Below are 21,410 nucleotides of genomic sequence, written 5' to 3'. Positions count from 1 at the left end.
TAAAAATGTATAGGTGAAAAGGAAATTTGGGAGGCAGGAGATGTGTAAAAACAAAAACTATCATAGTTGATTGGATGGCTTTAAAAGACAAATTCATGGAGGATAAAGCTATCAATGATTAATAGACATAAGCTATGTACTAATGGCATAGGCAGTATGTCTCTGAATACCAGCTGCTGGAAATCACTGGTCAGGAAAGCGCTGCTGCTGCACTCAGGTCCTGCTTGCAGGCTTCCGATTGACATCTGGTTGACCACTTTAAGAACTGGATGCTGGACTATATGGGCCTTTGGTCTGATTTAGTATTTCCCAGATACTGCATGCTTTGCTGCTTCACCGTCCATTGGTTTCAGACAACCCAATCGCTGTGTATAGCAGCATACAATATGGCACAGCAAAAATAGTATTGACAACAAGGAAAATAACTGGTCCCGCTCTTATGCCTTTAACAATAAATTGATCTACAGAAGTCACAGGTGAATCTTTTCACATTAAAGAGGCAAGCATCCCTTCTACAGGGCAAACTCTCATTAAAGACCCACGAACTGTAAAAAGAGGAGGAAGAAAAAGAAAATGAGGGGATTGGCAAGCACAATATTATTATTTACTGCATTCAATGGGGTTTACTCTCAAGAAGGTGTGCACAGAATTGGCCTTAGTTTGCAATTCTGAACATACTTAAGCCCTATTAAAAACAGTGGAATAGAGCTCTGAATTAACATGAACAGGATTTCAGCATTAGTCACAAAACCTTTCCTGGAGCTAATCCTGTGTTACAATGGGCTTAGTCTGGGAGAAAAATAAATGCAACTATTCACCCCCAATAAAAATGCTGTTATAATCCAAGTATGCCTTAATAACTTCATAATAATGTAATTCAGTTTCTAGGTATGTCAGCTAGGGTCCATTTCTTATTCTATGCTGCCACCAAGTGTCCTGGTTTTAATCTTGTCAGTATTTGAATATACCATCCAGTGACTGTAGCGCAGCAGCACCCAGAACCAGCAGTTGCGTGTTGAGGTCCCCAAGCCACCCCCTAAATAAATCACAATTCACACTGAATTTTTGTTTTAGGCATAATTTTGGCCACAATTTATTAAAATACATAATGTGAGTGGTTGCTTAGGCATTGGTTAAGACTATCTGTCCCTGCCCCGGGACAGAACTGACTTCCGGATTACAGTGAAAGCCAGTAAGGGAAAACAATGTTGGGGAGAGAAAGGGACTGGGCACCATATCGTCACCCCTCCCTGCATGCTCCCAGGGGCTTGCACGGCCCTAGCCCCTTGCCAGGGATGCGAACAAAAGCATGGCAAACCCCTGGAGTCCTTTAACGGAATTCCCTTGCAGCAGCAGCATTGGGGGGGGGGGCAGGCACAGCCAACCCTTACCCCTCCACCAACCAAATTTTAATCAATGCCTAACAACAACCTTACAAGTTGTAATGATTTGCTATGCAGTAGGCAAAAACCAAATGGTACCAGCCAATCTGCCAAATGGACAAAATTCCTACCAGGTCGCTGCCCCAAAAGCAGATGACCCCATGAGAGGCATAGCAAGGTCAAACACAACAGCCCTAAATTAGGGAGGGCGGGTGGGCGTTCTGATGCACGCAACAAAAGAGACTGAAAAAAGCTGCGTGCCAAGAATATATAACCCAAATTGGCCCAGTCACAGTCATGGCCATCCAAATGGTCCAGCCCAGTAACCAAGAGGGGGTGTCCTGTTAGACCCCACTGCAACACGTGCTCTCCATGAAGGAGAGCTTAATCAAAAACTGCATGAGGACACAGCCTCAGTTTCATTGCTAAATTTGCCAGTGTTTTAAAACTGTCTGAAAATCAGTCTGACAAATGAAAGAAAAACATACCTATTTCTAGCCTGCCTGTCTCTGATCTTGATTTGAAAGAGGTTTGTTTGGGGGGGGGGGTCAGCTTTTGTATTATAAAAGAGGGGGGAAGCACCCATGGCCAAAGGGATGTTCCCTTCAGGCAGCTGGTAGTCAGGGGTAGATTGGGAAGCTATTACTTCACACTGAAGATGCCTCCATGTCTGGGATAGGGAAGCTCTGGCCTCCAGATATTGCTGGACTGAAACTCCCTTCAGCCTCAGTCAGCATGGCCAAAAGTTAGGGGTGATGGGGGTTGTAGTCCAACAACACCTGGAGGGGCACAGCTTCCCAATCCTGGCAAGGATTGACCAATGCCTAACTTAATTTCCACTCCTGCTTATATTGCATGGCTCAAGAGATAGCTTAGTTACCTTAACCTCTCCTTTCAGTTTTTATGCCAAACACTCTGTGTTCTAGATCTCAGGGGAAACTGCCACACCCACCCATGGAAAGATGAATTTCTGCCAAAAAAAGCCAAGAAATTGTAGTTTGCTAAATATGCTGAGAATTATAGCACTGTGTGGTGGGAACTACAGTTTCCAGGATTCGTTGGAGAAAGCTAGTGTTTCTAGGGTGTTACCAGACCATACACACATACTGGTACAATTAGTTTATCAAATTCATTAGCTATGAAACTTGGTGTATTATCCTTGTTTCTAAGGCTTGGAACTTGGAATGTGGGATTGCTCACTCTCAATACAAGGCCTTGGGAAGAGTTGCTGTTAGTGGTCCCCCATGGCTCATGGCTCATATCTACCAGGAATCATGCATTTAGTATTGTGAGCCCAATGATTTGGAATTCCCTACTGATTTGTATCCCCCTCCTTATTGAACAGTGTAGGTCTGGACCCCAGCTGTGGCGTTGAAGAAGGCAGAAGCTGAAACATTTTGTTCATTTCTCCTAATAAGTTTTTTATCTTGAGATATGGCAAACATTGTGATTGTCTGACTTATTAGTTTTAAGGTTTTATTTTTTTAAAAAAAATATTTGTTTTGGCAGCTATCTACTGTATATAGTAGCTATCTACTACTATCTACTGTATATATCTACTGTATCTATCTACTGTAGCTACTACTGTAGCTACTACTGTATCTATCTACTGTAGCTATCTACTGTATATATCCTGTAACCCACCAACCTTTTGGGGCCAATGGGAACATTTGCAAGATGGAACAACTCCCTCAGCCCTGCCAACCAGGCACCCTTCCTCCACAATCTAGTTTATTGACTACAAACCTATTGTCAGTGGGGAAATGGAAGTGGAGACATTGAGGTCTATGAAGGAGTCAACTATAGGAATGTAAGTACCTGTAGGCACCATGCTGGCTACCTCTGCCTTAGGATGAAGGGTAGAATATGTATTTAAACCAAGTACCTACATAAAACTGTGTTTTTCAGCATCCTTCTGGGATCAAGAGACTGCCTGTTTGAAATGCTGCTTGCTTGCTTTGTGCTCCCTTCCACCAAATTAGCTTGAATACAGAAACATTACAGAATCCACAGTGACTTTGTATAGTATTCTAGTATGTTGACACTTCTGCAACAGCCTAGACAGAAATGAATCATGCTAAAAGCACGAAGGCCTTTCCTGCTGGGGAGATGCTCCCCTCTTTGCTCAAGCTCCATTGCTCAATGCAATGTTAATGCAAACATTCCTTCACTCTCTAGAAGTCTAAAGGAATTTATCAACAGTTGCTTTGCTGTCCTCAGGAGAGACAATTAAGTGACCTGACATCTAGCCTGCCCAGCTCTGCCTCCTAAACACGCTTTGGTGGTAACTGTTTTCCTTTTCCTTTCTGGTCTTGCTCATTCAAGTTAATTTCATCAAGCTGCTTTTCCTTTTTAATCACCCTCAATGGGATCCCGACTTGGAGCTAAGCTTTCCCCAACATTGTTTATGCTAATAGCTCCCAGTAGGTCCTATTACCATTGCACATAACTTTGTTTCTAAACTTACCTTTTATTTCATGAGTGGAATGGGAATATTCTAGGCTTCCAGCCAGTTTACAGTCCTCAGAAGGGAATTTACGCGTAGCTTTCAATTAATTAATACAGTATGGCTGTAAAATCAAATTCATCAGCTACTTGTTGAAGCAGGAAGGTAATTTTTTTTTTACCAATAATGTGTACATTTGCCTAGCCTCTGGCTCCACTAGGCCAAAATCATAATTATTTTTTAATCAAGTCTTATTAACTAGTTGCTACTTAATTATCATTTTAAAAACTCCTCTGCTAGCTGCAGCTTCTTACTCAAGTATATTACCTAAAAAGCTTTATCACATGGGGGGGGGGAATCTAACACACAGTTTCACAGTCAGGAGGATAGAGCGAGCAGAGATGTTTACATGAAGGAGTGGGGAAGGCCAGCTGCTGCAGGAAGAATTCCCACATTTGATGCTAACTTTCGAATCCTATTTGGGGTGTTACTGTCCCCATGTTCATTAACTCAGGGACAGTGATGTCCTAAGTAGTCACCCCCTTCCCCATCTACATGGAAAGAGTATGATTATCAATAACAATGGAGACATTGAGTGCACCGCTGTACATATGAAGGCATAGCCATACAGTGGTACTTCTGGTTGCGAACGCCTCTGGTTGCGCACACTGCAGGTTATGAGCTCTGGTAACCTGGAAGTAGCCACTCCTGGTTGCAAACTTTGCCCTGGGATGTGAGCGGAAATCTTGTGCTGGAGGCCAGTGCGCAGCAGGAGGAGCGCTTTCACTAATGGCGCCTCATGTTACAAGCGATTTCTGGTTACGAACAGGCCTCCGGAACAGTTTTTGTTCATAACCAGAGGTACCACTGTAAATTGTTACACACTTAACATCAAGACTATGAAGCAGGACTACTAGATGTGTTTGTTTTCCCATATAGATGAACACATAGGAACATAGAAAGCCTGTCATATCAGGGCATATGTCAGGAACAGATCAGCAACAACTCACAATGTGTCAGTGAAGTTAACTATTTACTCAAAGAAACAAAACAGCTCAGGCCTATAGAGCACAACAATTTTTCTCAGTAGATCCTACCCCAATGAGGCAGTTGCCAGGACCAAAAGTCCCTGCCTTCCTACAGTTCTCTAAGTCTCCTCCTCTCCTGGGGCCTTCTCAATCTGCATGTTTCTGCTCCACCCTCTTCATACCGTTGTGGGTTCTGGGAGACCAGGAGGGAGGTCACAGCAGCTGTGGAAGATCCCCTGGCTTCTTCAGAAACCTGCCTCTAGTCCACCCCCTCCTCTTCATCCTCCACTTCAGCCTCTGATTCTGAACTGCTCTCTGCCACAGCCTCTTCCTGCTCACAACACTGTTACCTCTTTCTGATACCTCCTGCTCCCCAGTCTGCTCCCTTTTGTCCCTATGACCACTCATTGTCATCTCACCACCAATCCCCTGGCTCTATGCCTTCTTCCCTTTTGGATTTCCTTGTAGGCTCCCCAGCTGGTTCTTCCCAGCGCTCCTCTGAATCCAGCAGTAGCTTAGTGTGAGGTTCCCTCAACAAAATTGATGGGCTGTTGCCTGCTCCTGGTGGGGTTACACTCCCTCTGAAGGCCTGGAAGCTTGGAAGTACTTATGGATCCATTGAATGTCACTTGAAACTCAGGTGGTCTCAGTGACACAGAACGCCTTCCATCAGCTTCAGTCAAGCTACACCCCTAACTGGACAGGGATAGCCTAACTTCTGTTGTCTATGCTCTGGTAATCTCTAGGTTAGATTGCTGCAACTCATTATATGTGGAGCGGCTTCTGAAGACAGTTCAGAAACTTCAGCTGGTGCAGAATTAAGCTGCCAGGTTGCTTGCTGGGGCACGACATTTTGAACATATTACATCAATCATGGCCTGACTGCACTGGCTGCCAATTAGTTTGTGGGGCCAAATTAAATCACCACTTTTGACCTATAAAGCCTTCAATCTCTCAGGACCACAGTACCTGAAGGACTGCCTCTCCCCATATGAACTCACCCAGATCCTGCAACAGTATTCTGAGGCCCTTCTTCCTGTGTCCCCTCCATGAGGTCCAGAGGGTGTGGCTCCTTGTTTATGGAATGCTCTCCCAAGGGAGGCTCATCTGACACCTTCATTATATATATTTGGGTGCCAGGCAAAAACATTACTCTTTTCCCAGGCCTTTGACTGATTAAACCATCTATGGCCTTTAAAATATGACTCTGTGTGTTCGGGGGGTTGCTGTTGTTGTTAATTTTGTGTTTTTATACTGTGAACCACCATGCAAAGTGAGGGGGGTATATAACTTTAATTAAAAAATAACTTTATGGTCAAATATTGCTGGCTGCTCTGGGTTGGAGGTGGAGAAGCAGAACACAAACTATCTTATTTTACCACTGAAATGTGCACAGCAACACTGACATAGTGTTAATCTGTGTAAATTTCAGCCATGCAGAAGAGGTTTATTTTGGCCATGTGACAGGAAGCAGGGATGTAATCACTGTGACTCAGAGTGCCATTCCTTTGAGTGCTGAGATGTCTGATTACATTTTAAATAATGATATTGTGTCCTTGTATAAAATCAGAAATTCACCGCATGTGTATGTCCATTGCCAGACACAGAGAGAAGCATATTTCACACAAAACCTATATCTTTTTGTCTAATGTTTGTCAGTGCTAGGATATATTTTTTAAAAGCAGCATGAAGTGAGATCCCTGCTTAGAGCTGCATTTTGTCTTAGGGAAAAAAAGTTTCTTTGCTAACAGCTCCCTGTGGGCCCCATTAGAGTTACAGAAATGTCACATTGTATGTTGCTTTAGTATCTCAGGAGATTAATCAAAATCTCAGCGTTTCTGGTCCACAGGGCTTGAAGCTGAATTAGTCACTGTGGACCCAATCATTGCTGCCCAGAGTCAAAATTCTCAGAAGTATTATTAGGGAACAAGGAATTTACAAGAAAAATCATCTGGGGAGACACATCTCATTAACTTCTAGGTAGCTGCCCTTGGGTGATTAATTGCACAAGTTTCATTTTTAGAAAGAAGTTGCAATTAAAGGGATGCTGCGTAATGAAACAAAGTGTAATGATTTTATAGGTTGACACTGTTTACAGCTTTTTTTGTTGGAAATATGGCTAGACTGAGGTGCTCTTTCAGTCTAGAGATTATTTTTCTGCAGTTCATCTTAGTTTGAAAATCCAAATATGTGCTTTGAAGTGCTGGCACTTAAGTTAGCCAGACATCAGATGAATAATGCTATTGGTACATTGCATCTATTTTATTTTTAATTTTTATTTATGCCCTGCCCTTCCTAGTTTAAAAACCAGGCTCAGGGCGGCTAACAGCAAATATAAAACATTGATTAAATTGTGACTTTAAAACAGCATAAAATACAACATAAAATGCAGCATCAATATCAATAAAATTCAAAAATTCAGGGGTCATTTTTTTTGGGGGGGGGGGAGAAGTATATTCAGCATTGAAAACAATAATATAGCCAGATCAACAGCCTAGCTAAGGCTGCAACCCTAAATAAACTCACTACAGTGCATAGCTGTCAACTTACAGATTTGAAAATAAGGGACCAGCTGCCTCGAAAATAAGGGATCAGCAGCCAAAATAAGGGATTTTGGCTTAGCTTATACAGAAATCTGCCACTGATGGAGCCATGCTGCTTTGGCTGCAACTGACTGTGTTTTGCAGGGGGTTGCACTACATGATCCTAAGGGTCTACAACTCCCACCAACGAAGAGTGGCAGACAAAACTGATGAATGACGTCAAGATGGCAAAGCTTACAGGCAGAATTAGAAACCAGGAAGAGGACCTCTTTAATAAAGATTGGGGAAAGTTTATAATTTAGTTGAAAAGCTATTGTAAAGAGTTACATACATTGGTAGGATTGACAGGAAACTTGTAATAAAAATTTGAACTATGGATGGACAAATGATTTATAAAAATAGAGTTATGAAAGGGTTGCAGAGGGGAAAATCACTACATTAAGATGCTGCACTGGTTGGAGGGTAAGCTAAGCAGCACGTCGGGGCTGCCATCATCCTGGCACGAGGAGTTCCATCATCCCTTCCCCACCCGAGAGAGAGGGGGAGGGACAGAGAGTCTCCCCCACGCCGCCTGCGAGCCCAGCATGAGGCGGTTGCGGCACCGCGGCAGCCACTGAAGCGCCACCCTTCTGCATCCCTCCCTATCCCCTCCTCCTCCTCCTTCCTCAGGCCGCCTCCTCAGCCACCGCCACTGCTGCCGCCGCCGTCTCTGGCTGCCCCTGGCAGCGCGGCAGAAGTCTTGTAAGAGAGGGGCTGCCTGCCCGCCTGCCGCCACCCGTCTCCTCATGACACACCCCTGAGGGGGAAAAGGGAGAGATGGAGACACGGCAGCTTGTGCGCGCTCTCTCTCTCGTGACGGAGGACCCCGAGCCACTGCGTCCCTCCCGAGCCGGGCGAGCATGAAACCTGGTAAATTTAAGGGACATCATCAATAAGGGACAGCAGCAGGACACAGTGCTGGGATAAGGGAGTTTCCTGCCAAATAAGGGACGGTTGACAGCTATGCTACAGTGTAGGCTCCACTAAACACACACAAACATACTTCTCAGTAAGCACACATAATAAGACTGTGCTAGCACTCACAGTAGAACATCCAGTCAATGTGACTTGCCTCCCACTGAACTGCTCATTGATGTGAAAGGCAGAGCAAAGTTCCTCCTATATCCTAGGAGTATGGTATACATTTTTGATGCAGATTATTATTATTTTCTTAATGTAGACACAGAGGTTTTTGACCAGAGCTGAATCTTGCAAAACTGATGTCTAATCTTTAATTCAAAATGTGTACAGTATATGAATATGCAAACAGGCGAACATAAATCTGTTCAGACACACTAAGCAAGATGTAAGCTTAGAAATTCTGATGTTGCTATGTGAGAGTAGTATAACCAGATGGAGGAAAGGTGGGAGAGGAATTGTTGCAGGTTTTTTCTTCACAGATCGCAAGATAAATAAGAGGACAGTAAATGGAAAATTCTATATATCAACATTGGATCAATAGCAGTACAGGAATAAAAATGACCTTTTTTTTATAAGGAAAAAAGTTGGTTTCGGAATAAAAATGTCTCCATGCTTATCTAAACAAAGCTCGCTGAAGGAGGATATGGGAGGGGATTGACAGATCCCCGTTTTATTCCATTGTTAAATGCATTAAACTTATCTCCATTTGTCACCTCATTTGGCAGTCATTCTGTCAATGTACTTCCTTCAGCAGTCAAAAGCCCACATAACTACTGGTCTAGCTTTTGTATTTGTGCTCAAACAGGTTGATCTAGTTTCTGCTCTTTGAAGCAGAATGTAGCATATCAGTTTCATTTACTCACTGTTGGATTACGAATCACTAGGAACAGTCCTGCAGCTGCTGAATCTCCTCAAAGTTCACAAAACTTAGGTTGTGTCTTCAATAGTTGTTTTATTTCCTGGTCAGTATCTTATGAAAAAGGGGACGCGGGTGGCGCTGTGGGTAAAACCTCAGCACCTAGGACTTGCCAATTGCATGGTCGGTGGTTTGAATCCCCACGGTGGGGTGCTCTCCCGTCTTTCGGTCCCAGCGCCTGCCAACCTAGCAGTTCGAAAGCACCTCCGGGTGTAAGTAAATAAATAGGGACCGCTTACCAGCGGGAAGGTAAACGGCGTTCTGTGTGCTGCGCTGGCTCGCCAGATACAGCTTGCCACGCTGGCCACATGACCCAGAAGTGTCTTTGGACAGTGCTGGCTCCCAGCCTACAGAGTGAAATGAGTGCACAACCCTAGAGTCTGGCAAGACTGGCCCGTACGGGCAGGGGTACCTTTACGTTTACCTTTTTATCTTATGAAAACAGATGACATAACATTCCTGCAATGATCAGTCTCTATTTAAGACCCAAATCAATTTGATTTCCTGGTTTTTGTTTGGGTGTGATGTTTAATATGTCCATATATGTCCACTATGGACATATATGACAATTAATAGAAGGGTATTTCACAAACCACTCCCTAATTTATCTTGGATAATAGTTGCACTGTATAAACTAGAACCATTAAACATATGGGTAGATCAAAAACAAATGAGTGGATCAAAACATAATGTAGATCAGCTAAATGTGATGTAAAACGTGTACCAAAAAACCCTGCCCTCTTTACAAAGTATTAATAGCAGCGGGTATGAAGGGGAAATTTAATATATTTTCCCTCACTGGGATTCTGAAGAAAATCCGTTTCCTGAAGATAATATTTATATTGGGGAGAAATATCCTATTGAAATCAATATGTTCTGAATTTACAAAGCAAGTGTATATACTCAAGATATCTAACAGCTAACTAATATGTTAACAGACCCTCCAAGTATCCCTATTTTCCAGAGATGTCACAGATTTAGAGAAGCCGTCCCAGTTTCTGAGTTGATCCTGGAATGTCCTGCTTTTCCTTAGTACGTCCCTATTTTCATTGGAGAAATGTTGGAGGGTATGGAGTTATCCAACCCTCAAGCCATCTGGAGGCAATCCTGTGTAGGGAAGATTTTATTAAAATGTTTGATGTTCTATTGTATTTTATATATGTTGGAAACTTTCCAGAGTGCTGGTACAACCCAATAAGATGTGTGGGATATATATAGTAAAATTATCATTATGGAATGGGACGTCCCTATTTTCATTGGAAAAATGTTGGAGGGTATGTGTTCAATGGTAATGAGACTGGATTCTGCTCTTACCAAATTACATTAAGGGCTTATCACAGATGGAGGTGCTGATAGGTGCACCACTAGGCCATGTGAACAAACACAGCCCATCTTCATTTTAATTCTCTTCAATGCAATCCTGTACACCAGTAGTGGGGAGCCTACAACCCATTGGTTTAATTAGGCCCATGAGGCCTCCCCATTTGGCACACAAGGCTATTTTGGTGAGTGTATGGCCACCTGCCCTTTACTATGATGCTTTATTAAATGTCACTGGGCTACTATTCCCATTGTCCCTGAGCATTGCCCATGCTAGCAGGGTCTGTTGGGAGTTACAACCCAACACCATTTGGAAGGTATCTAGTTGTAAGGCAGTCTGAGTTGAAAGATAGTGACTGGCCCAGGTCTTCCTTTAGAGCTTCATGACAGAACGATGATTTGAATCTCAGACTTCCCAGTTTTGATCACTCTTAAGACATTACAAAATTCAATGTGTGGAGGAGATATGTCTGACAGGCCCAGCACCTCCACCCCTCACATTGTCATTTTTAATGCCAAGTTGAAGCGCTTCACAGTTTTGGGATTTTGCATGTCTTTGGACCACTGATTAAAAGGAGGGTTATACACATATTCAGATGAGCATATTTATAAGCTCACTTGAGACCTCACCACTAAATATGGCAAGATCAGGGTGAAGGGAGTGGGACTGCTGTGGTTAGGCTTTTGTAATGCTTGAATATGTCTTTTTAGCACACCAGTGCTGATGGCATTTTCCATGAAAGAACTTGTGAAACAGTAACCTGTGGCATAGCTTATAAATTTTCTGCTATCTCTACCTATTGGGCTGTACTGCTGAAAACTAGCGCCAGAATCTGTCAGCATATTACAAATAAATGTGAGACATGCTTCCAAGTACAGTGCTACCTCGGGTTACATATGCTTCAGGTTACATACAATTCAGGTTACAGACTCTGCTAACCTGGAAATAGTACCTCAGGTTAAGAACTTTGCTTCAGGATGAGAACAGAAATTGTGCTCCGGCAGCGCGGCAGCAGCAGGAAGCCCCATTAGCTAAAGTGGTGCTTCAGGTTAAGAACAGTTTCAGGTTAAGAACGGACCTCCGGAACAAATTAAGTATTTAACCCGAGGTACCACTGTAATGTGTTTAGAATCAAGGTGTAAAGGTGCTTTCACATGGACAGATTTCAAGTTAGAAGAGTTGGCCTAGGTTGCAGCCTAGGTTCCTGGAAGCAATTCATTTACATACAGTTTGCGACAGCATGAATTCACTGACTTCTTTCATGAGATCCTTAAGGATCCATTCCATGTCTGACATAGTTCTGGTCTGTATTTTATCAGTATATCCAAAATCTCCTGTTAGATAAATGAACGTTCTTGCCTTTCTAAGATGTGACGTGGGAACACTTATCCACACCAGAAGACATGTGATTTTCAGGAGGGTTGCAACAATGTACATTATCCATGTGAATTCAGATCACATCTCACTGTGCAGTTCTACATTTTATTTAGAAAAAAACTCCTGGCAATCAGAAACTTTTTGACAGCTTGGTATGTCTTTATTTTGGAATCAACAAATGGGAAGAAGTATCTGCAAAATCAGACTGTATAAACTGATTTAGTGTATGATGGAAAACCTGATGAAATGTATGAATGAATTTTATTATTTTGGTCACAGACCAGTTCCAGCCCACATACAATATCAAGGAAGTCATAAAACACGATAGGGATACATTTGAATTTGCAATTATGTATAACAGGAACAATACAGATATAGCAACAGTTAAAAAAATGTATAAATAAAAACTTAGATGAAATGTAACTTTCTGAAACCAACCTTGAAATCATAGAGGCCACATATCAGAACCTCTTAATGTTTTGGTAGTTTCCAATTTATTTTATCATTGCACGAGTTATCACATGATGCTTGATGATGAATGGAGAAGGTATATGAATTTGGTAATTTTCAGTTTTGTGATGGCTTTAGCTTCTCTGTTTGAAAACATTTTGATAACATGGCTGAGTTATGTAAAGCTCTCCTTAAGGTCTTCCTCACTTCCCTGTTTCTAAGGCTGTAGATGATTGGATTGAGAAACGGAGCCACCACTGTGTAGAGGATGGACACCAGCTTGTTGAGATCAAAGGTTCCGATGGCCTTGGGTCGTGCATACATGAATATGGTGGTGGCATAGAACATAGAAACAACTGCCAGGTGTGAGACACAGGTGGAAAAAGCTTTCCGCTTCCCTTTGACGGAGGGGATTTTTGCAACTGTGCAAAAGATGCATACGTAAGATGTCCCAGTGACAGCCAGTGAAGTCATAAGGACTGCTAAAGCTGCCACAAAATCCAACATCTCAATGGATGAAGTGTCGGTGCATGACAACCTCAACAAAGGTGAGAGGTCACAGAAAAAGTGTCTGATTGTATTTTTCCTGCAAAACTGCAAGTTGGAGATCATCAACACTGATGGAAAGGAAGCCAGGAAGCCACCTAGCCAGGAAACGAGACTTAAGACAGTGAATGCTCTGGGATTCATGAGTGTTGCATAATGTAATGGGTAGCAAATGGCCAAATACCTGTCATAGGCCATAGTTGCCAAGAGAAAGCATTCAGAAGAAGCCAAAGATAAGAAAAAATACAGCTGAGTGATGCAGCTCTCCAAAGTGATTGTCTTCTCACCCAACAACAGATTTGATAACAATTTGGGCATTGTTACTGAGACATAGAATATTTCCAAAAGAGAGAGATTTCCTAGGAAGAAGTACATGGGAGTATGAAGGTGGTTGTTCAATGAAATGGTCAAAATGAGGAGGACATTTTCCAGAAGAGTTAGAAGGTAGATGGTGCTGAAAAATGCAAATAAATATAACTGATGCTGTGGAAGTTCAGGGAAACCCATAATTATGAATTCTACATGTGAGGTTTGGTTCCACATTCTTCTGTAAGTTAATTGCTGCTTCCGCTGTTAATAAAAACAGAGTATTCTAAGCACAATTCTTGGGGTGGGGGGAACAGTCAGTGAAACTGATTCATGCAAAGTGACATCAGTCATATCAATAAATCCACTTATGCTAGTAATTATGTCATAGTTTAAAAAAACAATCTGGAAATTCTGAAATCAGTAACGGGGCAAATCAGATGAAAAGTAGATCAGCAGCTAATAAAATAGTCACAAGATTGTGAGTCTAGCATCCGGAGAGTGATATCTGACTTTCAATTTATATATTTTCAATTAATAATAAAACCAATTCAAGCTATTCTCTATGGTTTTCAAGATTGAGAGATAAAGCACAACTCTCTAAAGAGGTAATATATGTTACCAAAATACTCCATTGCTAATTCAGAATACAGTCAAATATCATGACAAAGAGGAATTTCCCAATTGACCTCTATGTAATATAGGGTTGTACTTAAAAGTATGTGATACCTACATGAACTAAAAATGATGACCTCACTGCTGTCACTGACCTATTGAAATGCAGACAGCTAGTGGAGGAGGAAGAAAAGGAAGCTGAAGCTATCAAGTTCTAATGAAACTGGATTTGCAAACAATAACACAGGCATAATCAGGTTGTCAGTTTCTGTAATATCTCTTCATATCCTTATAACACAACTCTGAATATATATTTTTTTTAAATAATTGGTCTGTTTCAGCCAAATTTATGGTCATATCCACACAATACAGTTACTGTATAACATTTGCAAAACATTGCCAGGTATGATTTCTCCTAGAATATCTTAGGAATTGTAATTTGTTAAGGGTGCTGGGAACTGTAGCTCTGTGAGGGGTCCCACAGCAACTCACAGCACCTTTAACAAACTACAGCTCCAATGATTCTTTGGGGGAAGCCATCACTGTTAAAGTGACAGGAGAGCGCTTTAAATGTATAGTGTGAATGTGAACTGCCTTCAAATTGAGCTAATGCACCTTACTAAATTTGGCTGGAGCATGTCCTGCTTCAATGTATCTAGGACCCTGAGACTTAAATCTTGTACACACTTACCTGAGAGTAAGACCCATTGGATTCAGCAATGCCTACTTGTGAACAGACACGATTACATTGCACATCTTCTTTTTAACTAGTTATTGGATTGCAATAGTTCTGGAGAAGGTAGACCTTTCAATGGCCCATTCTCCATGCTTTCTAAAGGCATCTGTAAAAAAAGAAGGAAATCCATACTTGGATGGTTCTAAAGTTCTTATTGAAGCACTTCTACATCTGTCCTCTTTCAAGATGATGAGAAGCTCAGATGTGAGTGGTGTAATTTTTCAAAAGAGTCAAACAAGAAATCCTAAATGAGCAGAACCCTGGAGCTTTAACTTCTCATAGCCTAAGAGATCTCCTTCTTATAGCTTTGCTTAATCACAAATCCCACCTCTGTCCTATTACGTTAATAAGTTTATGGAATGCTGGGAGATCGACTTAGAATGTGGCTAATGATGGCAACAAGGTATCTTTCTCTCTCCTCCACCTTCCTTCTCCTCTCTCTCTTCTCTTCCAGTTACCATACATTTGCCTCTCTACTGAACTGATAAAACACATTTAACAATATTTTGAAAGGCAGCACTTTATTGAAATCAGTGGGATTTAGCTTTCTTTGATTCATTTGCCGACTAACCTTGGCTTGGCTACAGTACCCTAGGTCTCCAACAACAACAAAATTCTCAAAAAGCATATCATAGTCTATGCTTAAAAATGCATAGATTAGTTGAGACAACATGCAAAAATGCATTCTGTTATTGGAAATTGCTTGCACAATGGTTTATATAAGGTGCTTATATATGTGCAGTAAAGAACCACATTTGGTAACTGGTTCAAAGGCACCCAGAGCCTGGCTGAGCGATGGCTTGAATCTAGGTCTCCCCACTGGGTCCTGTTCCCAATGTAGTATGTTTCAGTTTGTAGCGAGGTGTTTATCAACTAAGCCACCATTGTAGAATCACCACAGCAGTATGAGGGTATGTTCTGAAGAATGCATCAACATGGCACCCACAGACACCAGGGTGCCCCGCAGTATGGCACCTGCAAGTGGTCTAAATATATGTCCTTTCAGAAAAACATAGTGTATCAGAGACTATTAGCTCTTCCTGTTCAGATCTTGTTGGCACTGGTTCAATTTATCCTTCATTAAACATACCCTCTCAGGCAGTCCCATGCTTCATTTGATATGAGGAATGGATATGCACCCTCCACCCCATTCTGAAGAAAGGGAAGCTGCAAAAAACTTTTCTGCATGAACAACTGCAGTGGTGACTTATATAGATGCCCCCTCCCCCACAATTGATGTAGGAAGGTGATGGATACATGCCTATAGCTGTCTCTTTTAATTGTGGCATCAATTTCATGTTATGCCATGAAATCATGGCAGCCATTTTGTGTTGTGCCATGACCACACTATAGTACTTTTGTGACTGGTTCCCATAGCACCTCCTCAAAATTCCAATGTGCCCAGTGGCTCAGAAAAAGTTGGCAACCCATGGTCGGACGGCACAAGAGGGAAGGAGAGAGAGCCAAGATACTTCCAGCTGCCTAGTAGGGTAGACTCACATTTTGAAAGTGCTATCTCCTCTCCTCTCATCTCCTGCTGGGTGCTGCAGGCTCTGAAAACACCGTAACTCAAAAATGCCCTCCACCGTCAATGTTTGTTTTGCCCCCCCCCCTTGTCTTCCTCTCTGCACAACATATTTATGGATGGCGCAGCTACTATTAAAGGGGCCATGGACAAAATTGCAGCTACCCTAAAACTGCAAGCCCTTTAAGAGCAGCTTAAATTGGGACTTATTGTGGCAGTGATAGCTTAATTGTTTCTGTGGCAGTATTAGCAATTTGGGGGCATTTGGAGGGTATGTGCTATTACCAATGGAGAGATAAGGAAATAGTAGCAGCAAGTAGCAGTAGCAGAATCCCCCTTCGGATCTTGAAATATGGGTCCCCTCAACAAAATTTAAAATTCGGCTTTGTAATTCGGAATTTATGTGATGTGATTTGATTTGATTGGCCGGTTAATAATTTTTTTTAAAAAAAAGGAAATAGTAGCAGCAACAGTAGTTCAGTAAAAATGTACATGAAGCTTGAAGCGTCCGTAAATAATGCATATTAATCCATTCAAATGTTTATTCATATTCTGTTGACCTTCATGTTAAACACAATTAAGGGGAAGCAATGATAAGTTTACTGCTCTGTTTTAGTTTCTTTCAATTTCTCCTCATTGATCCACAGAGGGACATGGTATGAGTCTAAGATGTTTGCCTTCTTCTGAAAAGCCAATTTACCGATCCAGTGGCAATGACAGTTGTGGACTGGTGCAGTCATGGGGGAGTTGGGAGGGAAACTTCCTGTTCCCACACGACCAATGGACAATGTAATCTCCTCCATCATTTGCAGGGGTTGTTGGGACTTGCCCGTGAATTGACCAATCATGGGCGAGCTAAGGGGCTGGACTTTTGAGGTGGACCTGGGTGAAATCTGACCCTGCCTTAGATCAGCCTCCATTTTATTTGAACCGGGTGTGCTTGCACTCAGAAGTGTGGTAGGCTTTATTACTTCTTCCTATGCTCCAACCCCAACAATTTCGGGCTCACTGCACCTGGGGCCATAATGCACATTCTTGGGGCTCTCCTACACCTGTTGAAATCAGAGAATGTAGTATTATTTAGGGGGAAAGAACAACCCTGTATTGAGAACAATTTCTGAAACTATGAGACTATGTTAGATATAAAATTATTTTCCTCAGATATTTGGAATTCGGTCAAAGGGATGCTTTAGTTCAGGCATAAGCAAACTCCGACCCTCCAGATGTTTTGGAACTACAGTTCCCATCATCTCTAGCTAACAGGACCAGTGGTCAGGGATGATGGGAATTGTAGTCTCAAAACATTTGGAGGGCCGCAGTTTGCCTATGCCTACTTCAGTCCCTTTGAAATCAAATTCACTTGATGATGTGAATTTGAGAGATTTAAGCTTCTGTTTAATACTTCCATCTTTAGTAAATGGATGAGGATGATAAAGAATGGTGGTGACAGAGAGTAGTGAGAATAGGGAAGGACACTGTAGCAATTCATAAGCCCTACATCAAATGCACAGATGATTCTATGCACTGCCAGGAAATGTCCCATGCACCATGCAAATGACACATATACAGAACATCAGCCTCTGTCTTTTCTGCTAATTTGTAACATAGTTGTGAATCTGAATGTAGCCCTGAAAGCTTCTTGCACCTCAGTATTTCTGAGTGTGTAAATGAAAGGATTTAACAAAGGGGTTACAATAGTATTCAGGAGAGTGACCGTTTTGGTCAATTCCAGTGACTGATGCTTGGCAGGTGTGATATGTAGGAAAATGGTGGAACCATACCATATTATCACCACTGTGAGATGAGAGGAACAGGTGGAAAAGGCTCGTTGACGGCCTTCAGCAGATGCAATCTTTAATATTGTGGTGATGATATAAACGTAGGATATTAAAGTTATCACACATGAGCCCATGATGACAATACCAGCAAGTATGAACCATGCTATTTCTAATGTGTACGTGTCAGTACAGGAAAGGACTATCCAAGGCACAATGTCACAAAAGAAGTGGTTGATAACATTGGAGTCACAGAAAGACAACTGGGTAATAAGGAAGGCTGGTACCGAAATCGCTGCAAAGCCACATATCCAAGATCCCAGTGCCATTTGGACAGACAACATTTTGGACATGATGGTGTGGTAGTGCAATGGGTGGCATATGGCCAAATAGCGGTCATAAGCCATGACAGCAAGCAGGAAGTATTCTGTACATCCCAAGGAGAAAACAATGTACATCTGTGTGATGCACCCTGTGAAGGTGATGGTTTGGTGGCTCTTGGACACAAGGATTGCTAAAGTCTTGGGAATACAGGCTGATGTGTACCATATCTCCAGGAAGGAAAGATTGCAGAGGAAGAAGTACATGGGTGTGTGGAGTTGTCGTCTGGCTCGCACTAAAGCTATGATGGCCACATTTCCAGTGATTGTCAGGATGTACATAAAGAAAAAGAGAATGAAAAGGAAGATTTGTAGTTCATGAGATCCAGAGAAACCCAGAAGGATGAATTCCTTCACAGTGGAGTCATTTCCTTCTCTCATCAGAATCAGGTGTTTTTCTGCCAAAACAACATTCAAGAAAACTTAGTGATTGGAAATGGTGGCTCTTATACTCTCACTTATTTGAAGAAATATTAATAATGCTCTCCATAGAATAACTATTAACAAATAAAAATATAATCCAAAAGTTCATTGTAAGAGGATTTTAATTAATTCAGCACTTTAGTTCAAAATGCTTTCTTTTTCAAATGAAATATCACTACTTCTCATATAATATCAATTTGTCTTACTGTAATGATTTCTATTCATAAATCAGTTTATATTATTCTGTCCATTTTTACACCTATATTTTCTATACACTTTTGTTACAGGTCTTCAGCCTAGAATTAGTGGGTGCCTAGAATACATGCTGCATTTTCAGCCAGAAGGGCAGAGAGATGCTTTGATTTCTATTTGCAAAATTACTCTCTTTTTCTCTGGATCTTTGGCATATTAATATCATTAGCAAAAAATAAATATATTAGAAACCCAAACAACACAAAAATAAATTATCACAGGAACATGATTTACACTAATGAAAATAATATATGTTCCCCTGAAATTTACTATTCCAGCAACTTATTAATAAAATTCTATTTTCATTAAATTTAATCAGAGATTTTTCTTTGCTTCATATTCTTACGATGGTACACTGTAGTCATTAGGGCTATATCCAAACTTTAAACCTATTAAGCATGAGATGCTCTAGAAAAGTTTCACTTTGTAATGTTTTCCATAAAGATTTTCCTGGTGTTAGGATGCTGACAATGATGGCTTTAATGGGATTTTATCAATGGCTTTAAGCTTGTGTTATTTTGCTGTCCAACATAGGGCAAGAGAAGTCCATTATTTTTCCAGTCCAGACCACTATGCACCCAAAAGGGAAGGTGGCAGTGCCGGGTCTTGTGGAACAGTGGGGGAGGGAGGACATTTCTCTCTGCTGTGATCTTGTGTGGTCCCATGGAATAGGAATCACATATTATAGCAAAAGTATATACAGTTGTCCCAATTGTTTAGAGCCCATACATGTGAGTGTATTTTTGTGTCTGATTTCCATTTAACAAGAGTAGTTAATTGGAAAGTCCATGAAGAAATTTGAAAGCATGAAATTCTTGGGGAAATCCCTACTATCACATCTACACACATTAACCATTACATTTACAACTACAACTTATTTCCCTTCTTCTGAACACTCTAAACTTCTGTCATTGAAATAGTAGAGTTCTATTAATTTGTGCTGGATTGTGCCCTAAGTGATTTATAATAAAGACAATTCTTACCTTTCTATTGTTCTGATTAAGCTGATGAAGACCTCAAGACCCCGTGTAACAATTAAAGAAAAAACTGCATTCCTTGGAGATAAAAAAGTTGTTATTGTTATCTGTGTTTTTTCTTGCATTAAAATAATAAGCATTCTCACTTGAAAATTTATGGTGCTTGCCTAATCCATTGCAACACATTTTTTAGTTTCTGATCCCATGTGTTTCAACCTTTATGCATTTTTGTTGGGAATTCTCTCTTGACTATAGTCAATAAATTTATACACTTTGAGTAAATGCAATGGGTGTTGCTTGCTTTATTATTAAGTCGCAGGAGTAATGTCTGTGTATTTATTTACTTATTTTAATGTGCCTGGTGTATTGGATCAGGGAGAATGGGTTTTTCTCCCTAGGGTATAGGAGAAAACTCAGTCACAAACTTTATTTATATATAGCATCTGCAGCTGGGGGGAAAAAATCCATGAGCAGCTAACAAATAGTGACAAGACTCTGTTTCAATATCTCTCTTTTAAAAGCAACAACAAAAACACAGTATATGCAAGTGTGGTTCTATGTTGTGTGCATCTGGAACATCACTGCAGTCAATCATTATTCAGGATGTAACTGAAGGAAAAAAGAAATTATAGATAAGCAAATAATTTTAGAGCTTTTTGGGGGAGGAGAATGTCAGTTTAAGGTAGGGGTGGCTAACTCAAAGCTCATGTCCTCATGTGGCCCACCAAGCCATAGGAACCAACCTACTCGTCCCTGCTGCTTTATCTATCGTTCTTCTTGGGTGATCAAGATCTATTTTTGTAGATAAGAAATATCTAAGGAGAAGACAGAGCACAATATCTCCTGAATGGGTCATAAACTTTTATCTTTCTGCCCTTTAAATCTCTCAGTTGCAGTTAGAGCAGAAATGGCTCACTGAGTGACTTTATAAAATCATCATAATCATCATGACAAGCTGATGATGAAATGTGGAGAAGATTGGAAACAATGAGAAACTGAAAGATACCAAAATTGACAGATTCTACCATCCCTGCCACCTGCTTTGTTTCCACTTGGTTCTTCCCAAAAGCCAGATAGATAAAAAGTGCGGAAGACATGTTGCATTACGGCAACCATTTCCACCTCCAGTGTGTGTGCAAATTGCATAAGTGATTCAGTTGTTCTGCCACAGAGGTTTTTCTATCATTTTTGAGATAATTTTAATGTTTAATTAATAGGAAACAGGCTTGCCATGCAATCTTATGCATAGTTGATGAGGAGAGGCAGAGCAATCTACATCCCTAAACAACACTGGAAGCTTTTTTGAGGTCTCTGGCCAGACCTGCCTGGCTCTGCCAGTAAGGATCACACCAGTTACTCACTCAAACAATTGGCTGGTGGAAGAAGTGTTGCGTGTTCAGACCCAGAGGACCTCCCCCCCCCCCCAAATAAAAAAACATTTGACTCAAATTT

At 41.3% G+C, this 21,410-nt stretch overlaps 2 protein-coding genes across 2 annotated transcripts; both read right to left on the bottom strand.

Moving 5' to 3' along the window:
* Positions 1–12,230: 12,230 nt before the first annotated feature.
* On the bottom strand, positions 12,231–14,731 carry LOC310663357 (olfactory receptor 226-like). The gene is made up of 2 exons (XM_083411165.1): positions 14,582–14,731; positions 12,231–13,539 (listed from the first exon to the last, which is right to left on the bottom strand). Exon 2 carries the CDS (start codon positions 13,510–13,512, stop codon positions 12,541–12,543), a length of 972 nt encoding a protein of 323 aa, XP_083267291.1. The 5' UTR covers positions 13,513–13,539; positions 14,582–14,731; the 3' UTR covers positions 12,231–12,540.
* Positions 14,732–17,724: 2,993 nt separating this feature from the next.
* Positions 17,725–18,687, bottom strand: LOC310662112 (olfactory receptor 6F1-like; the record flags this gene model as incomplete). The annotated part of the gene is made up of 1 exon (XM_083408880.1): positions 17,725–18,687. One exon carries the CDS (start codon positions 18,685–18,687, stop codon positions 17,725–17,727), a length of 963 nt encoding a protein of 320 aa, XP_083265006.1.
* Positions 18,688–21,410: the final 2,723 nt, after the last annotated feature.

Source organism: Podarcis tiliguerta (assembly GCF_965153285.1).
Source record: "Podarcis tiliguerta genome assembly, chromosome: 13".
NCBI lineage: Eukaryota > Metazoa > Chordata > Lepidosauria > Squamata > Lacertidae > Podarcis > Podarcis tiliguerta.
This window is presented reverse-complemented; position numbering and strand designations above follow the sequence as displayed.